The following is a 20,079-nucleotide window of genomic DNA, read 5'->3' as shown; positions in this document are numbered from 1 at the left end:
CTTGTGTAAGAGATCCTTCCCTACCCCGGGGTTATAAAGATATTTCTGTTTATTTTCTTTTAAAAATTTTAAAGTTTTGCACTTAACGTTTAACATTTAAATATGTAATCCACATCCATAAATGGTGATGTAGGGGGCTATCTCATTTTATCCCATGTGGATAACCACTTTTCCTAGATCCAGTTACCGAAAACTCACAGTTTCACCCTCTGATCGCCACCTCTGGGATATTACTACATACAACTGACCCTTGAACAGACCGGGGCTTAAGGGCACCAAACCCCTGATGATTTTTATCCATTGATTTCAATTTTCTGAGCCTGTAAGAGAATCAGGACATCTTCATCTTTTCATCTATTTTATTTTTGGGGGGTTTTAAAAAAGATATAACTGTTATTTTAAAGTCCCTCTTTGATGACTCCAATATCTGAAGCACTTGCCAGTCTTCTTCTCTAATCCAGTTTTTCTCTTATTTTCTAGTAATTTGTTCTGATTTTTATCCTGTCTCTTAATTTTGTATAGTATCATGGATTACAAATTGTAGAGACTTTAGTAGATGTTACATTTCTTCAGATAGGGTTACACATTTTTTTTTTTGGCAGACAGATAGAGCACCAGTGATAACTTTTACTCTTTTGAAGTTTTGTTTTATGCTTTTCTAGGTATAGTAGCTTTTAATTTTGCACTAATTACTAGGTCATGGCTCTTCTGGGGTCTTAAAGTCTGAGGTATTTACCAAGACCCTTCTACTTGGCTGGGAGTTGAATTACAATTTGTGTCTCCTGAGCACCGTGAGGCTGATGAAAGTGATGTTCAGCTCTTTAATCTCCCAGTTGATCAGTTGATATTTTCTCCTTCCTTCCTTCCTTCCTTCCTTCCTTCCTTCCTTCCTTCCTTGCTTGCTTGCTTGCTTTTCTTTCTTTTTGTGACAGGGTTTCACCATGTTGCCCAGGCTGGTCTCAAACTCCTGGGCTCAAGCAATCCACCGGCCTCGGCCTCCTAAACTGCTGGGATTACAGGCATAAGCCACCGCACCCAGCCCTAGTTGATATTTTCTTCTGTTTCTAGCATCTCACCTGTATTAGCCAGTGAGTTGAGGGAAATTTGTAGGTAGATTTTGGTTTCTTCTCTTCAGTTTCATCTTCTCTGGGATTTTGTTTCTGAAATCCCAGCTCCTCTGGCAGTCCTGAAGTCTGACCTCTTTTTTCTTTAGCCCAGTAAAACTGCTGATTTCTGCATGGGCTCTATTTACCCATGCTGTGATATGGAAAATCTCCTTAGGGAAAAAGCGGAGGTGAATGTGAAGCTGCTTCCTGTGATTCTTCTGTATTAAAGATTGTAGCCCTTTAAGTCCTGCTTGTATTGGTTGCTCTCTAGTCCTTTAAATTATAGTTTTATGATATACATATACACATATAAATAAATTAAAAAAATATATATATATGTAGAATTTTTTTGAGACAGAATCTCATACTGTTGCCCAGGCTGGAGTGCAGTGGCACAATCTCAGCCCACTGCAGCCTCAACTTCCTGGGCTCAAGTGATCCTTCCACCTCAGCCTCCCAATTAGCTGGGACTACCAGCATGCACTACCATGCTTGGCTAACTTTTTAACCTTTTTGTAGAGAAGAGGTCTTACAATGTTGCCTAGACTGGTCTTGAACACCTAGGCACAAGTGATCCTCCTGCCTCTGCCTCCCAAAGTGTTGTTATTACAGGTGTGAGCCACCATGCCTGGCCCTGATACACTTTTACATAGCTTTTATAGTTGCTTTTGGTGAGAGAATTAATCGAATACAAGCTGCTTTGTATCCATGTCTTAAGTTGGAAGTTCTCAGTCTTTTACAATTTATCATTATTTCTCCATCTAGGGCTATCAGAAAAGATAACTTTTGCTCCAAAAACCCTCTGCAGAAATCTGTTCTCACAACATGAAGGACTTAAGCAATTAATATGTGAAGAAATGGGCTCTGTCAGTAAGGGCTCACTGATCTTCTCTAGGAGCTGGTCTCTGGATCTGGGCTTGCAAGAGAACCACAAAGTCCTCTGTGATGCTCTTCTGATTTCCCAGGACAAGCCTCCAGTCCTATACACCTTCCACATGGTACAGGATGAGGAGTTTAAAGGCTATTCTACACAAACTGCCCAAACTTTAAAACAGAAGCTGGCAAAAATTGGTGGTTACACTAAAAAAGTGTGTGTCATGACAAAGATCTTCTACTTGAGCCCTGAAGGCAAGACAAGCTGCCAGTATGATTTAAACTCGCAAGTAATTTACCCTGAATCCTACTATTGGACAACAGCTCAAACAATGAAAGACTTGGAAAAGGCCCTTTCAAATATCTTACCTAAGGAGAATCAAATCTTTTTGTTTGTTTGTTTGTTTCGTTTTTGTTTGTTTGTTTGTTTGTTTGTTTTTTTCTTGAGATGAGTCTCACTCTGTCGCCCAGACTGGAGTGTAGTGGCACGATCTCGACTCACTGCAACTTCTGCCTCCTGGGTTCAAGCAATTCCCTGCCTCAGCTTCCCGAGTAGCTGGGATTACATGTGCCTGCCACCACACCTGGCTAATTTTTTTTTTTGTATTTTTAGCAGAGACGGGGTTTCACCATCTTGGCCAGGCTGGTCTTGAACTCCTGACCTCATGATCCACCCCCCTCAGTCTCCCAAAGTGCTAGGAGTACAGACATGAGCCACCGCACCCGGCTGGAGAATCAATTCTTTTACAGACCAATAAGCCTTTGACATTTCCAGCATCTCCCAGATAATCAGTATAGATAAGGATGTTTAAATCTTGTCCAATGCTCACTTGAATCATGGAAGATGGACTGGGCTACAGAGATACTTTTCATTATATATTCGATAACATTCTCTAATTCTCTAAAAATACGTCTTTGAAAACTTTACAAGTTAAGCAACTTGACGTGATGTTGGAAAACTGGGATTAGCCTATGTTCACTTCTTCCTAAGTTCTTTATAGATATTCCTTAAGGGATATTAGGAAAATTAATTACCTACACATGTTTTGCCATACCAAGATGTCATTTGACTATAAAGGAAATATCAGACATTCTTATCCAATGGACATGGAAAACATAGTTCTCTAATACCTTCTTGAAAACTACATTGCAATGAAATTCAGCCAATGAAGAGATTAATCAAAATGGAGAACTTGCCGAGTTGGGTGGATCACTTGAGGTCAGGAGTTGAAGACCAGCCTGGGCAACATGGTGAAACCCAGTCTCTACTAAAAATATAAAAATTAGCCAAGTGTGGTGGCACACACATGTAGTCCCAGCTACTTGGGAGGCTGAGGCATGAGAATTGCTTGAACCCAGGAAGTGGAGGTTACAGTGAGCCAAGACCACACCACTGCACTCCAGCCTGGGCAAGAGAGCAAGACTCTGTCATCTCTGTGCAAATAAACTAGAAAATCTAGAATAAATGGATAAATCACTGAACACATACAACCTCCCAAGACTGAGCCAGGGAGAAGTCAAATCCCTGAACAGATCAATAACAAGTTCTGAAATTGAGGCAGTAATTAATAACCAAAAAAAGCCCAGGACCAGACAGATTCACAGCTGAATTCTACCAGAGGTACAAAGAGGAGCTGGTACCATTTCCACTGAAACTATTCCAAACAATAAAAAAGGAAAGACTCCTGCCTAACTCATTTTATGAAGCCAGTATCATCCCTGATACCAAAACCTGGTAGGGACACAATAAAAAAAGGAAAACTTCAGGCCAATATCACTGATGAACATCATTGCAAAAATCATCAATAAAATACCGGCAAACCGAATCCAGTGGCATGTCAGAAAAGCTTATCCACCACGATCAAGTTGGCTTCATCCCTGGGATGCAAGGCTGATTCAACATACACAAATCAATAAATGTAATTCATCACATAAACGGAAACGATGACAAAAACCATATGATTATCTCAATAGATGCAGAAAAAGACTCTGACAACATTCAACCAATGAATCCCTTTATGTTAAAAACTCTCAATAAACTGGGTATTGATGAAACATATCTCAAAACAGTAAGAGCTATTTATGACAAACCCACAGCCAATATCATACTGAATGGGCAAAAGCTGGAAGCATTCCCTTTGAAAACTGGCACAAGACAAGAATGCCCTCTCTCACCACTCCTATTCAACATAGTATTGGAAGTTCTGGCCAGGGCAATCAGGCAAGAGAAAGAAATAAAGGTATTTGAATAGGAAGAGAGGAAGTCAAATTGTCTTTATTTGTAGATGACATGATTTTATATCTAGGAAATCCCATCATCTCAGCCCCCAAATTCCTTAAGCTGATAAGCAACTTCAGCAAAGTCTCAGGATACAAAATCAATGTGCAAAAGTCACAGGCATTCCATTACACCAACAATAGACAAGCAGAGAGCCAAATCATGAGTGAACTCACATTCACAATTGCTAAAAAGAGAATAAAATACCTAGAAATACAGCTAACAAGGGATGTGAAGGACCTCTTCAAGGAAAACTACAAACCACTGCTCAAGGAAATAAGAGAAGACACAAACAAATGGAAAAACATTCCATCCTCATAAATAGGAAGAGTCAACATCATGAAAATGGCCATATTGCCCAAAGTAATTTATAGATTCAATGTTATTTCCATCAAACTACCATTGACATTCTTCACAGAATTTCATATGGAATCAAACGAGAATTAAATGAAATTAAATTTCATATGGAATCAAAGAAGACCTTGTATAGCTAAGATAATCCTAAACAAAAAGAACAAAGCTGGAGGCATTATGCTACCTGACTTCAAACTATACTACATGGCTACAGTAACCAAAACAGCATGGTACTGGTATAAAAAGAGACATATAGACCAATGGAACAGAACAGAGACCTCAGAAATAACACTACACATATATAACCATCTGATCTTCTACAAACCTGACAAAAACAAGCAATGGGGAAAGGATCTTCTACTCAACAAATGGTGCTGGGAGAACTGGCTAGCCATATGCAGAAAACTGAAACTGGATCCCTTCCTTACACCTTATACAAAAATTAACCCAAGATTGACTAAAGACTCAAACTGAAAACTGAAACTGGATCCCTTCCTTACACCTTATACAAAAATTAACTCAAGATAGATTAAAGACTTAAACGCAAAACTCAAAACCATAAAAACTCTAGAAGAAAACCTAGGCAATACCATTCAGGACATAGGCATGGGCAAAGACTTCATGACAAAAACACCGAAAGCAATTGCAACAAAAGCCAAAATTGACAAATGGGATCTAATCAAACTAAAGAGCTTCTGTACAGGGAAAGAAACCACCATCAGAGTGAACGGACAACCTACAGAATGGGAGAAAATTTTTGCAATCTACCCATCTGACAAAGGTCTAATATCCAGAATGTACAAAGAACTTAAACAAATTTACAAGGAAAAAACAACCCCATTAAAAAGTGGATAAAGGATATGAATAGACATTTCTCAAAAGAAGACATTTATACAGCCAACAAACATATGAAAAAAAACTCAACATCACTTATCATTAGAGAAATGCAAATCAAAACCACAATGAGACACCATCTCACACAAGTCAAATGGTGATTATTAAAAAGTCAAGATAAAAGAAAGATTATTAAAAAGTCTCCACTGCATGGTGAGGCTGTAGAGAAATAGGAATGCTTTTACACTGTTGGTGGGAATGTAAATTAGTTCAACCATTGTGGAAGACGGTGTGGCAATTCCTCAAGGATCTAGAACCAGAAATACCATTTGACCCAGCAATCCCATTACTGGGTATATACCCAAAGGAATATAAATCATTCTACTATAAAGATACATGCAGGCTGGGCGTGGTGGCTCATGCCTGTAATCCCAGCACTTTGGGAGGCTAAGGCGGGCGGATCACCTGAGGCCAGGAGTTTGAGACCAGCCTGGCCAACATGGTGAAACCCCGTTTCTACTAAAAATACAAGAATTAGCCGGGCGTGGTGGTAGGCGTCTGTAATCCCAACTACTTGGGAGGCTGAGACAAACATGGTGAAACCCCGTTTCTACTAAAAATACAAGAATTAGCGGGCGTGGTGGTAGGCGTCTGTAATCCCAGCTACTTGGGAGGCTGAGACACGAGAATTGCTTGAACCCGGGAGGCAGAGGTCGCAGTGAGCCAAGATCACCCCATTGTGCTCCAGCCTGGGTGACAAGAGCAAAACTCTGTCTCAGAAAAAAAAAAAAGAAGACACATGGACACATATGTTTATTGCAGCACTATTTACAATAGCAAAGGCATGGAACAAACCCAAATGCCAATCAATGATAGACTGGATAAAGAAAATGTGGTACATATACACCATGGAATACTATGCAGCCATAAAAAGGAATGAGATCATGACCTTTGCAGGGACATGAGTGAAGCTGGAAGCCATCATCCTCAGCAAACTAACATGGGAACAGAAAATCAAACACTACATGTTCTCACTCATAAGTGGGAGCTGAACAATGAGAACACATGGACACAGGGAAAGGATTAACACACACCAGGGCCTGTTGCAGGGTGGGGAGAGTGAGGGGAGGGAACTCAGAGGATGGGTCAACAGGTGCAGCAAACCACCATGGCACAAGTATACGTATGTAACAAACCTGCACATTCTGCACATGTATCCCAGAACTTAAAGTAAAATAAAAATTAAAAAAAAAAAAAAAAAAAAGAACTTAAAACAGTGGGAGCATGTTCGCAGTCTTGGAGTCTTTCCAGCCCTGAACCTCGGGCAGCCTGTATCAGCTGCTGGTGATGGGTGACCTGGGCATGGGGAAGACCACTATCATCAAACAGTGAGTGCACCAGAACTCCTCCTGGCTGGCACCCTGAAGCCACCATTGTGTGAACTGTGCATTCAAGGTGCTACACTGGGACCCAGAGGCCTTGGCACACCTACAGCTGTGGAACATTGCAATGAGGAAAGATTGGGATAATGACAAGAGCCTGTTATCTGGAACTTACAGGTGCATTTATTGTCTCCAGTATCACCAGGCCAACCCCATTTGAAGCAGAGCTAAAGTGGAAAAATGATTTGGACTACACGTTAACTCATGGCAGACCTATTTCTGTGGTTCTGTTGGCCAAGAAATGTGACCATGGGAGGATGAACGCAGGAACAACAGCCTCAAGATGGACCATATCTACATGGAACATAGTTTTGCAGTAGGAAAATATAAACTTCGGTGAAACCTTCAGATGCCTGATAAAATATTATATTAAAATGTACTCTTGGAGTTTTGATTTATGGAGGTGACTGAGTGTCAACACAGACGGACTAGCGCCATTGAAAAAAGACTTAATTACTTATAGTTCCAAGAGAAGGGGACATGCTCTGTAATGCAGGGTCACGTGGTAAAGCATCCAGGTGGTTAAGGAGAGAGGAGCAGAAGTGAGGGGAAAATCTAATTCACAACCTTTATTATTAGGGTTTCTGTGGGAAAGGTCCAGCTGGGCAGGGGAAACAGCTTAGGACTCGATAGTTTGAATAATTCTGATGGGCTTTGGGGCCTAGGGACTGTCCCTAGTTGTCCGTTACATGGCCCTGGGTTTATGTAGGGTAGGGAAAATATTGGCTCAATGTGTGAGTAGCTTAGAGTATGAGCTCTGGATCACAGCGGAGATGTAAAGAATGTTGGCCATTAGTTTGGCCCTGTGATTAATGGATGCCAAATAGACAAATACAGAACCTAGGAAAACACAGTAAGACCCATTGCCCCTGGGCCTATTTGGCATCATTGTAAGAAACCTGGGGTGGTAATAGTAGACTTATTTAAAGAATGGGGTACAAGTTGCCCTAAATAGCCTAGAAAATATTTTATTGTAAGAGTAAGATAGAAGAACACATGTGGAAGTATAAAGAGCCCTTGTAGGCTGGTCCATAACTAAGTCATTCATTTGTATGTCATTAGTCAAGAAAGTAGATCTGAAATTTTTGGAGGTTTTTACTATTATCTTGGAGTTTTAAAGTGGGTTAAAAGTTTGAAATACATATATACATATAAAAAACAGGTCCTGCAGTCAGGTTGTTGGGGGACAGGAACTAATACATTAATAATGCATGTGTAGATTAGCGTGTGTGTATAACCAAGGGGAAGGAGTGGCCATGGTCAGAGACACAGGGCAGGAAGTCACGGGGGAAAGCTTGAGGGGGCGGCAGGGGTAGGCACTGGGGAGTTAGTGGTCCTCTTCCCAGTAGGTTGAGGGATTGACTCAGGAGGCAATGGCCTCCAGAGAAAGGCAATACTATCCATTAATTTTTGTTGTCTTTTTAGACACAGGGTCTTGCCCTTGTCACCGAGGCTGGAGTGCAGTGGTGTGGTCATAGCTCATTGCAGCCTTGACCTCCCGACATCAAGAGATTCTCCTGCCTCAGACTCTTGAGTAGCTGGGACTACAGGCGTACACCACCATGCCCAGCTAACTTTTATATGTTTTGTAGAGACGGGGTTTCCGCATGTTGCCCAGGCTGGTTTGAACTCCTGGGATTAAGCAGTCCTGCCTCAGCCTCCCAAAGTGCTGGAATTATAGGCATGAGTCACTGTGCTTGGCCCTCCATTAATTCTTAGAATGGCATAGGTAGTGGTAACTACTATTAAATTTTCCTTCAGGCATAGGAGTGTGGGGTGTATGTTTTGGCAGAGAGCAAGGAGTATGCCAGGATGATAGGCTAAGCAGACAGCACACTCAGAAACATAATAGAATCCCTGATATCAAAGGAAAAAAGGCCAAATATTCTGTGTGCAGTTTGTGCCTGAGAAGAGACAGTCCATGGGTGTCACTGGGGTGAAGGTTTTTGTGTTTAGGGTGACGCCATGTCTGGTGCAGGGGTAAATTCGTCTCTGATGGTAAGCTGGATCGATGTCATCTGAGGCAGCATAATCTCCAGCAGTGAGTGCCTATCCAGGAAAATGTCATTTAGGATATGGGTCTTGAGTATTTCTTTTAAGTAAATACAGACTCAGGTTGATGTGGGTCTTAGCATTTGCCATGATTGATTAAAACAATGGCTTGTATGGAGGGTTGGTGCCTCCAGATGGTAAAACAACAAAAACACCCATACCAGTAGTAAGATCAGCAGGCTGAGCATGGCAGCTCATGCCTGTAATCCCAGCACTTTGGGAGGCCAAGGCAGGTGGATTGCTTGAGCTCAGGCGTTCAAGACGAGCCTGGGCAACATGGTAAAACCCTGTCTCTACAAAAAACATAAAAAATTAGCTGGGTGTGGTGGTGTGTGCCTGTGGTCGCAGCTACTCGGGAGGCTGAGGTGAGAGGATTGCCTGAACCCAGGAAGTAGAGTGGGGAGTGAATCGTGATCACGCCACTGCACTCCAGCCTGGGTAACAGAGTGACACCTTGTCTCAGACCAAAACAAAAAGCAAAAACAAACAAACAAAACAAAAAAGATAAACAGAAAACAGAATGGTGTGCAGCTGCATTTGACAGAGTTTTGGTTTTTGCTGGCTTGCTTGCTTCATGGTTGAAGTTTAGGCTTAAATGGGTCCCATATCAGATAAGCAGCTGCCTAGCCCATTGGACAATCACTATTAATTTGTCCCCAGAGAATATACACACCTGTTGTGGCCTCCTGATGGGAGGGGTTTGATATTGAAAATCTATAAAAATAGGTTAAGGCCTGGGGCAAGATAAAGACTCATTGAGAGGTCCATTTGTTGGACTGGAACTTTAAAAGAAGTTGTTTGGGGAGACTCTTATGTCTCTCAGTTAAACTGGCTATTTGGGACCTATTAGGGTCATGAAAGTTTTATTGAATGCCTGTTTCGGGAGCCCATTCAGTGTGTATTTTGCAATGTGAAATTTGTGTCTTGGTTATTACCTTGGTAATTGTAAGGCCTCATATGGTGGCCTTAATATACATAGACACATGATTTGGGGTATCTAAGAGGAAAGAGGTTTTTAGTGTTCCTTAATCTGAAAGGGACAATTCATTAGGCAATGGCTCAATTGTTCATAAGGAATGTGGAGATGGGGCCATTTGTTGGCCAGGGTATCCAGCATTCAGTAATATTCCACCTAGCTCCATCACGTATGGTGGTTGGCAGTGCCATTCATATAGTCTGTGAACTTCTATTGCTGTTCACTCAGTCAATCCAAAGGAGCTTTCCAGGTAACCAAGGGGTCTGGGGGAGAGGTGACCTCCTCCAGCACTATGGCATCTGGCAAGGGACCAAAGACTGGGGACGTCACTCCCTTCTGTGTGTGAATATGCTAGAGAGCCCAGGACTTGGTAGCCTTCTTGGGACAGGTTAGAGACAAACCTGGGCCCTCTGAGAGGCTGAGCTTGCAGGGTGCTGTTTCTATGACCGAAAGCATAACAGGTAGCCAGGTATGGAGGGTCACAGACTCAGAATCTGTGAGAGCCTCTATGTCCAGGAGAGCCCAGTATGGAGCCAGTCATTTGTGGTTTTAATGGCATATAGCATGAGGCTGAGAGCCCTCAGGCAATTCATAGCCATCACAGGTGGTCTAGACTTTAGGAGGCATGAGTAGAGCTTGTTAAAGTCTCTTTAGTAAAGGAATCAATGCAGGCACCAATGGGTCTGTCTGTTGGTATTAATTTGGATAGCTTTTAGAGCCTTTTTGTTTGAGGGTGCCACATTTAAAGTGGGTTCATTTGTAAGTTACAGCATCAATGAGATTAAGTAAAATTTGTAAGTGAAGAATATTTTGCCATGAAAACCCAAAAAGGATGAAAAGATGTTGGACTTTTATATCCATATGAGTAGATTAAATGACATCTCCTTGGAGGAGGTTACTAATGTAATATCACATCTGTGCTCCCAGAGGAAGGTGCATGCAGTTAAGATCTTGTCTGTCCCTGTCTCTTTAAAAAGAAGGCCATCTGAAAAGGCTATATACTGTATGATTCCAACTACATGACATTCTGTAAAAGGCAAGATAATGGAGAGAGTAAAATGATCAGTGGTTTCCAAGGATTAAGGGAGTGGGAGGAATTAATAGTTGAACCACAGAGGATTCTTAAGGCAATGAAAATCCTGTATTTGATACTATATAGTGGGTATATGTCATTGTACATTTGTCTGAACCCATAAAATGTACAAGAAGAATGAACGCTAATGTAAAAGTCCCAATGGATTTTGAGTGATTATGATGTTTAATTTAGATTAATCAATTGTAACAAATGTACCACACTAATGGGAGATGTTAATGGGTGAGGCTATGCATAAGTGTGGTCAGTGGGTAAATGGAAAATCTTTGTACTTTCCGCTCAATTTGCTGTGAATCTGCTGTAGAAAAATTAAGTATTAAAAAAGACCTTGTCTGTGAGATGTGTGCATGATGGCAAAATTGTGAAGGTACTGAAGTGTAGCCTGCAAGAGGTATATTGCGTCTCTTCAGCAATGGAGGCAAACTACAGTGGAGTCTGTTGAAACAGGCATGGAATTGAACCTACTGAACATATTAGCCAAGTCTGTAAGAACAGGGTATCTAGCAGTTATTGATTGGATAGAGTTAGTAATGTTAATCATATTAGATACTGGGTATGAGGCCCTAGTCGATAAGACCAGAACATTAACGTTGTAGTCCTCCACCGTGAGGTGCCTGCTGCTTATTATTTTCCAGGTTTAAGAACAGGCAACACTGGGCTGTTAAATGGACAAGCAGCAGGGAATAATTATCCCCTTTATCCCTTTTATGTTATATAAATGAGGTTTTATGCAACAACTTTCAATCCTTCAAGGGACTATTTTAACTTACATTGAACCATATTAACTATTTTAACGGGATTTACATGATCCTATTTTATCAAGCCAATTTTTGAGTGCCAAAAATTTAATTTTAATTTGTTATTTATTGTGACATGGAATCTATGTTCAATATGAGATACTTTAAAGCACTGAGTACAACAACTATGAGCAATTCAATCAAGATATATAAAATAAGGCATAGCTATTTTTAAAAACCTATTTAGCTACCTTTTAAATTTATATGGGGTACAATGTTTAAATTTGTTGGAACTTCAGGCATAAATATAATTTGAGTATTTATTAAGTCCATGAGGTTTCTCAATTGGTGCATTTTGGCAAATGTTAAAGTTAATTTAGAGCTTTCAGTTCTGGCCAGGCGTGGTGGCTCACGCCTGTAATCCCAGCACTTTGGGAGGCCGAGACAGGTGGATCACTTGAGGCCAAGAGTTCGAGACCAGCCTGGCCAACATATAGTGAAACCTTGTCTCTACTAAAAAATACAAAAATTAGCTGGATGTGGTGGTGCTCTCCTGTAGTCCCAGCTACTTGGGAAGCTGAGGCAGGAGAATCACTTGAACCCAGGAGGCGGAGGTTGCAGTGAGCCGAGATTGCACCACTGCACTCCAGCCTGGGTGACAGAGCAACACTCTATCTGTAAAAAAACAAAAAAACACAAAAACAAAAAACAAACAAACAAAAAACAAACAAAAAACCTTACAGTTCTAAACCCAATCATAACCTTATCTATCTTTTTGTTATATAAATTCTTTGGTATATAAATTTTGGGTTCCCAATTGGGTGAAATTATGGATGTTTGTTTTAATTTAGATATATGTTTGATATCTATATCTATGTACATGTACAATCTATTCGTTATGTCTATATTAACCTAAATGCTCATCAATGACAGATTAGATAAAGAAAATGTGGTACATATACACCATGGACTACCATGCAGCCATAAAAAAGAACAAGATCACATATTTTGCAGGAACATGGATGGAACTGGAGGCCATTACCCTTAGCAAACTAACTCAGGAACAGAAAACCAAGTCCGGCATCTTCTCACTGATAAGTGGGAGCTAAATGAAAGAACTTATGAACTCAAAGAAGGAAACAACAGACACTGGGGCCTATTTGAGGGGGGGGAGGGTGGGAGGAGCGGGAAGAGCAGAAAAGTTAACTATTGGGTACGGGCTTAATACCTGGGTGATGAAATAATATGTATAACAAAACCCCATGACACATGTTTACCTGTGTAATGAGCTTTCACATGTGCCTCCAAACCTAAAATAAAAATTAACAAAAATTATATCTATATATAATTCAGTTGGTTATTTTTTTTCTCTCCCTGTGGTATAGTTTGGATGTTTGGTCCCCTCCAAACCTCATGTTGAAATTTGATCCTCAGTGTTGGAGAGGGAGCCCAATGGAAGGTGTTTGGGTCATGGGGGAGCATGTCTCATGAATAGATTAATGCCCTTTCTTGGGGGTGAGTGAGTTCTGACTTTATTAGTTCCCATAAGAGCTGGTTGTTAAAAAGACCCTGGCACCTCTCCCTACTCTTGTTTCCTCTCTTGCCTTGTGATCTGTGCACACACTGGCTTCTCTTTGCCTCCTGCCATGAGTGCAAGCAGCCTGAGGACATAACCGGATGCAGATGCCCAATCTTGAACTTTCCTAGACATCAGAATTGTGAGCCAAATGCATCCTTTTTCTTTATAAATTACACAGCCTCAGGAATTCCTTATAACACAAAATAGACTAAGGCAACCTGAATTCAGGTTTTTTTTTTTTTTCTATTCCTCTCCCTCATGCTGTTACAAGAAAAACTGGGACTGCAACATACTCCCAAACTGAGAAGGAGCCAAGAAACCAAAGAATGGCTCAGACAAATCTAGGTTTGTGAGTAGATGAATTTATCAGGACTTACATACAAGGTATTTCTGATGGCAGCAGGATAGCTCCAGAGATCTGCCCCATCACCCAGCCCTAAGCTTCTTTTAAGCGAATATTCTGGCTCTTTGCCTACTGTTTGCAATGAGACTGTTTTCCTTGGTATGTTCCCAGACACATTCTGGGATGCTTGGGTTGTCAGGGACACCTGCTCCTCAGGTAGACATCATGGCCTTTGCTCAGTGCTCAGCCTTCAGGGTGCAAGCAGCAGATATAAACCCTTAAGTAACCTGGTCGGGGATCTGTCACACTACACCCCCCAGTTTTAGGCTGTTTTAATTTCTATCTCCGACTGATAAGAGGAAAGAATGGAGGAGAAAGGGACACAGTGCTTCTTGGCAGTAGCCTTTCCCTGGACAAGCCCCAGCAGTCCCCTTTCTCCCACTTTTTCATTAAACAAAATATTTTAGAGTGGCTTGTATCTCTAGGCTAAAATTTTCCTTCTCTCTTTCACTTCTTTTGGTCTCTTTGTCCCAATCATTTTTTTCCTCTTTTGTTCTCTTGGATATTTAACCTGATAACTGAGGTAAACACAGATTCAAGGAGCTAAGCAATTCCCAAACAAGATAAACTCAAAGAAAATTGTGACAAGACAAATTTTAATTAAATTTCTGAAAACTAAGGGCATAAAATATATTTAAAGCAGCCAGTGAAAACACCTTCTTTATAGAGAATAACAATTTGTATGACAGTGGAATCATGGAGAACAGAAGAAAGTGTCTTAACATTTTTCAAGTACTGAATAAAAAGAACTCTCAACTCAGAATCCTATGCACAGAGAATGTATTCTTTAGGAATGAAAGGAAAACCAAGGCATTCTCAGATGAAAGAAAAATAAGAGAATTCATTGCCATCACCAAAAGACCTACTCTAACAGAACAGCTAAAAGAAGTTATCTAAACAGAGAGGCAATGAAAAAAAAAAAGGAGTTATGGAACATCAGAAAGGAAGAAAGAACATGGTAAGTAAAAATATGGGTAAATGCAATAGGTTTTCTTTCTCTGCTTGAGTCTTCTAAATTATGTTTGAGAGTTGGAGTAAAAATTATAACATTCTCTGATGTGGTTCTACATGTTTGTAGAGGAAATATTTAATACAATTTTATTATAAACAAAGAACGGTCGTTAAAGAGACATGACTGGAGGTAAAATTTCTATATTTCACTAGAACTAGTAAAATGATGACACCAGGTCACTGTGAAAAATTATGTATACATAATGTAATACCTACAGCAATTACTATAAAAGCTATACAACGAGATACACTAAAAACATAATAGATAACTCAGAATTCTGCCCAATATTCATAACCCATAGGAAGGCAGGGAAAAGAAAAAAATATTAAGAACACAGAGAAGAAATAGAAATCAAAAAATAAAATGGCATACTTAAGCCCAAACATATCAATAATTATATAATATATAAAGGGTCTAAATATACCAATTAAAGAACCATTTGGCAGAGTGGATTAAAAATAATGACCCAGTGTGTGCTGTCTATAAGGAACTCACTTCAAATGTATGAAAGTTGAAAATAAAATGATGGAAAAAGACATATCATGTAGGGCTAGGCGTGGTGGCTCACACCTGTAATTCCAGCACTCTGGGAGGCCAAGGTGGTGGATCAATTGAGGCCAAGAGTTCAAGACCAGACTGGCCAACATGGTGAAACCCCATCTTTACTAAAAATACAAAAATTAGGTGGACTTGGTGGTGGGTGCCTGTAATCTCAGCTACTTGGCAGGCTGAGGTGGGAGGATCACTTGAACCTGGGATGCTGAGACTGCAGTGAGCCAAGATTGTGCCACTGCACTCCAGCCTGGGTGACAGAGCAAGGCTTCGTCTAAAAACAAACAACAAAAAAGACATATTATGCAAACAAAGGAGAGCAGGTGCGGCTATACTAATATCAGATAAAGTAAAGAAAATTACCAGAGACACATAGGGACATTATAATAATGATGAAAAGATCAGTTAACCAAGAAGATATGGCCATCTAAATGTATGTATATCAAACAACAGAGCTGCAAAATATGTGACACAAAAAGTGATAGCACTGAAAGGAGAAATAGACTTCACAATTGTAGTTAGGGACGTCATCACCCTTGTACGTCGTAGTACAAGTAGACCAAAAAATCTATAAGGCAGATTTGAGAGCAGTCTGCACAACACAGCAAGACTCCATTCTTAAAAAAAAATTTTGGGGGGGCATGTTGGTGCATGCCTGTAGTTCTAGCTACTTGAGAAGCTGAAGTGGGAGGCTTGCTTGAGTCCAGGAAATGAGGTTGCAGTGAACTATGATCATGCCACTGCCCTCCAGCCTCAGTGACAGAGCGAAACCCCGTCTTAAAGAAAATCTGCAAGGGTATAGAAGAACTTAACACCACCAGTCAACATGCTACTCAACAACAGCAAAACATACATTCTTCTCAAATGCCTATGGAACATATATCAAGGCAGACCAGAACCTGAGCCATAAAACAAACCTAAACAAATGTTAAAGAATTGAAATTATGCTCAGAGTGTGTTCTATGACCAAAATGGAACCAAACTACAAATCAATGGCAGAAAGGTAACAGGAAAATTTCCAAACACTTAGAAAGTTAAAACATACTTCTAAGTAATCCATAGGTCAAAGAGGTTGTCTCAGGGTAAATTTTAAAAATGCAGTCGAGTGAAAATGAAAACATATCAAAATTTGTGAGACATAGATAATGAGAGTGAGGAGATTCAGTGATGAGAGTAAAATTTAAGTGCACATATTGGTGTGGTAGGCTAAATTATAGCCTTCTCCGAGTAGCGCGCCAGGCCGCCACTTCCCGCGGGCGGTGCTGCCAAGGCAGGCCTGCGCGGGGCAGTCAGAGTCCCCCCGCCTTGAGCGGGTTGTGGCGGAGAGCGGGGCAGGGATTGGCTGGAGTGTGGCAGCCCGGCGGGGCGGGGGCGGGGGCGGGGCCGGCGGCGGGGGCGGGGCCGGCGGCGGGGGCGGGGGCGGGGCCGGCGGCGGGGGCGGGGCCGGCGGCGGGGGCGGGGCCGGCCTCTGGCTCCCTCTTCTTCTTCCGCAGGTGGCTGGCGGCCGCAGAGCAACTCAGTTCGCTCACCCCTCGCCGGCCGTGTCTCCTTCCGGCTCTCCTCGCGTCACTGGAGCTGCGGCGTTCGCCAAGAACTACCTGGAGGCATCCTCCCTGCCCAGCGGCGATTGCGGCCGCCCCAGGGCGCGGCCCGGAGGAAACCGGGTGACGGTGGTGCTCGGTGTGCAGTGGGGCGACGAAGGCAAAGGGGAGGTGGCGGATCTGCTGGCGTAGGACGCCGTGTGCCGCTGCCAGGGAGGAAATAATGCTGGCCATACAGTTGTTGTGGATTCTGTGGAGTATGATTTTCATCTCTTACCCAGTGAAATAATTATTCCAAATGTTACTGCATTCAGTGGAAATGGTGTGCTAATTCATCTACCTGGATTGTTTGAAGAAGCAGAGAAAAATGTTCAAAAAGGAAAAGGACTAGAAGGCTGGGAAAAAAGCTTATTTTATCTGACAGAGCTCATATTGTATTTGATTTTCATCAAGCCGCTGATGGTGTCCAGGAACAACAGAGACAAGAACAAGCATGAAAAAATTTGGGTACAACAAAAAAGGGCACTGGCCCAGTTTATTCTTCCAAAGCTGCTCGGAGTGGACTTAGGATGTGCGATCTTGTTTCTGACCTTGATAGCTTCTCTGAGATGTTTAAAGTTCCAGCTAAACAATACAAATTTATACATCCCACTTTGGAAATAGACATTGAAGGTGAATTACAAAACCTCAAGGAAATTGGAGAATTATTACAAACAAGGGGTAGAGAGTTTGGTGTAACTACTGGAAGGAAAAGAAGATGTGGCTGGTTGGACCTCGTTTTGCTCAAATATGCTCATGTTATCAATGGATTTACTGTGCTGGAAGTTACCAAGTTGAATATTTTGGACGTGTTTATGGAAATCAAAGTTGGAGTTGCTTACAAGTTAGATGCTCAAACCATACCTCATATTCCAGCAAATCAAGAAGTCTTAAAGTTGAAGTTCAATATAAGACTCCATGAGAATGGAACACAGACATATCAAATGCAAGGGCATTTAAAGAACTACCTGTTAATGCACAAAACTGTGTTTGATTTATTGAAGATGAGCTTCAAATTCCAGTTAAATGGATTGGTGTTGGTAAATCCAGAGTCTATGATTCAACTCTTTGAGTGATTGACAGTAAAGCAAGAAACACTCCTTGAGAGGGAGGGGAAAAGACTTTCTTAAATATTTCGTTTATGACCTGCAAATTCAAGAATAAAGAAATCGAAGTGAGTTTTAGGCCCTACAGTTGTTTCCAGTCTTTTCAGATGGATACCTATTGTGGAGATTAACTTTGGCATATTCCAGTGTCGGCTTTCCTTAGCTGGCATAATTGCCGAATCATTTGTGGCTCCTGCTGCTCTCATGGTGCCACTTTTTGTTTAATGTTTAGTAATAGTATAATTCATGTTTGAAATCTAAAGTAGAATTACTTTTAATGTAGTTTTTCTTCATTATTGTCATTGTGTGTTCTTAAGTTTTACCGCTATTAGATGGTAAGAACAATTAATGCAGTTTTGCACAAATATTTTTACATTCTGATCATTCAATTCTGTCCTTGTAATCTTTGTTGTTAGAAACAAATGATGAAAACATAGGGGTTCTGTAAACTTTTGTAATGCTATGAGTTCTGTTTAAATTGTGGACTCTTTATTTTCTGCTGAGACCATTGCAAAATTTGAAAGTCGGCAGCCTCAAAGATTGATGGTATATAAGCCCACAAAAATGAGAAAGAATCCATGCAGAAACTCTGAAAACTTAAAAAGCCAGAGGGTCTCTTCTCCTCCAAATGATCACAACATTTTTCCAGCAAGAGCATAGAACTGAGCGGAGGCTGAGATGGATGAATTGACAGAAGTAGGCTTCAGAAGGTGGGTAGCAATAAACTTCACTGAAGTAAAGGATCATGTTCTAACCCAATGCAAAGAAGCTAAGAATCATGATAAAACATTGCAGGAGCTGGTGACTATAGTAGCCAGTTTAGAGAGGAACATAAATGACCTGATGGAGCTGAAAAACACACGAGAACTTCACAATGCCATCACAAGTATCAATAACCACATAGACTAAGTGGAGGAAAGAATCTCAGAGTTTGAAGACTATCTTTCTGAAATAAGTCAGGCAAACAAGATTAGAGGAAAAAAGAAGTAAAAAGAATGAGCAAAACCTCCAAGAAATACGGGATTATGTAAAAAGACCAAACCTACAACTGACTGGGGTACCTGAAAGAGGTGGGGAGAATGGAACCAAGTTGGAAAACATACTTTAGGATATCATCCAGGAGAACTTCCCCATTCTAGCAAGACAGGCCAACATTCAAATTCAGGAAATGCAGTGAACCCCAGTAAGATACTCCATGAGAAGATCAACCCCAAGACACATAATCATTCAGAGTCTCCAAGGTTGAAATGAAAGAAAAAATGTTAAGGGCAGCCAGAGAGAAATGCCAGGTCACCTACAAAAAGAAGCCCATGAGACTAGCAGCAGACCTCTCAACAGAAACCCTACAAACCAGAAGAGATTGGGGGCCAATATTCAACATTCTTAAGAAAAGAATTTCCAGCCCAGAATTTCATTTCTGGGCAAACTAAGTTTCATAAGCGAAGGAGAAATAAGATCCTTTTTAGATAAGCAAAAGCTGAGGGAATTCACAACCACCAGGCCTGCCTTCGCAAGAGCTCCTGAAGGAAGCACTAAATATGGAAAGGAAAAACCATTACCAGCCACTGCAAAAACACACTGAAGTACTCAGACCAGTAACACTATGAAACAACCATATAAACAAATCTGCAAAATAACCAGCTAGCATCATGATGACAGGATCAAATTCACACATAAGAATATTAACCTTAAACGTAAATGGGCTAAATGCCCCAATTAAAAGACACAGAATGGCAAGCTGGATAGAGTCAAGACTCATCGGTATGCTGTATTCAGGAGACCCAACTCATGTACAGACAAACGTAGGCTCAAAATAAAAAGATGGAGGAAGATTTACCAAGTAGATGGAAAGCAGAAAAAAAGCAGGGGTTGCAATCCTAGTCTCTGATAAAACAGACTTTAAACCAACAAAGATAAAAAAAGACAAAGAAGGCCATTACATAATGGTAAAGGGATCAATGTAACAAGAAGAGCTAACTATCCTAAGTATATATGCATCCAATACAGGAGCACCCAGATTCATAAAGCAAGTTCTTAGAGACCTGCAAAGAGACTTAGACACCCACACAATAATAGTAGGAAACTTTAACACCCCACTGACA

At 41.0% G+C, this 20,079-nt stretch overlaps 1 protein-coding gene and 1 pseudogene across 5 annotated transcripts in view; both read left to right on the top strand.

Annotated features, from left to right (window-relative positions):
- Positions 1 to 20,079, top strand: part of SLFN12L (schlafen family member 12 like) — a 97,527-nt gene that overhangs the window by 58,882 nt on the left and 18,566 nt on the right. For 3 of the 5 annotated variants that reach the window (XM_054456839.2, XM_054456840.2, XM_054456838.2), the window contains one exon: positions 1,872 to 12,895. The exons of the other annotated variants lie outside the window; for them this stretch is intronic. In XM_054456839.2, the coding sequence (XP_054312814.1) occupies positions 1,872 to 2,431 (560 nt within the window). In that variant the 3' untranslated portion in view covers positions 2,432 to 12,895. Of the gene's footprint in view, positions 1 to 1,871; positions 12,896 to 20,079 lie in introns of those variants that run through there. 5 annotated transcript variants of the gene reach the window in all.
- Positions 8,853 to 18,097, top strand: LOC129016968 (adenylosuccinate synthetase isozyme 2-like; annotated as a pseudogene).

This window comes from Pongo pygmaeus, chromosome 19 (genome assembly GCF_028885625.2).
Source record: "Pongo pygmaeus isolate AG05252 chromosome 19, NHGRI_mPonPyg2-v2.0_pri, whole genome shotgun sequence".
In the NCBI taxonomy this organism is placed as follows: domain Eukaryota; kingdom Metazoa; phylum Chordata; class Mammalia; order Primates; family Hominidae; genus Pongo; species Pongo pygmaeus.
Note: the sequence above shows the minus strand (reverse complement) of the source record. Positions and strands in the feature narration are given on the sequence as shown.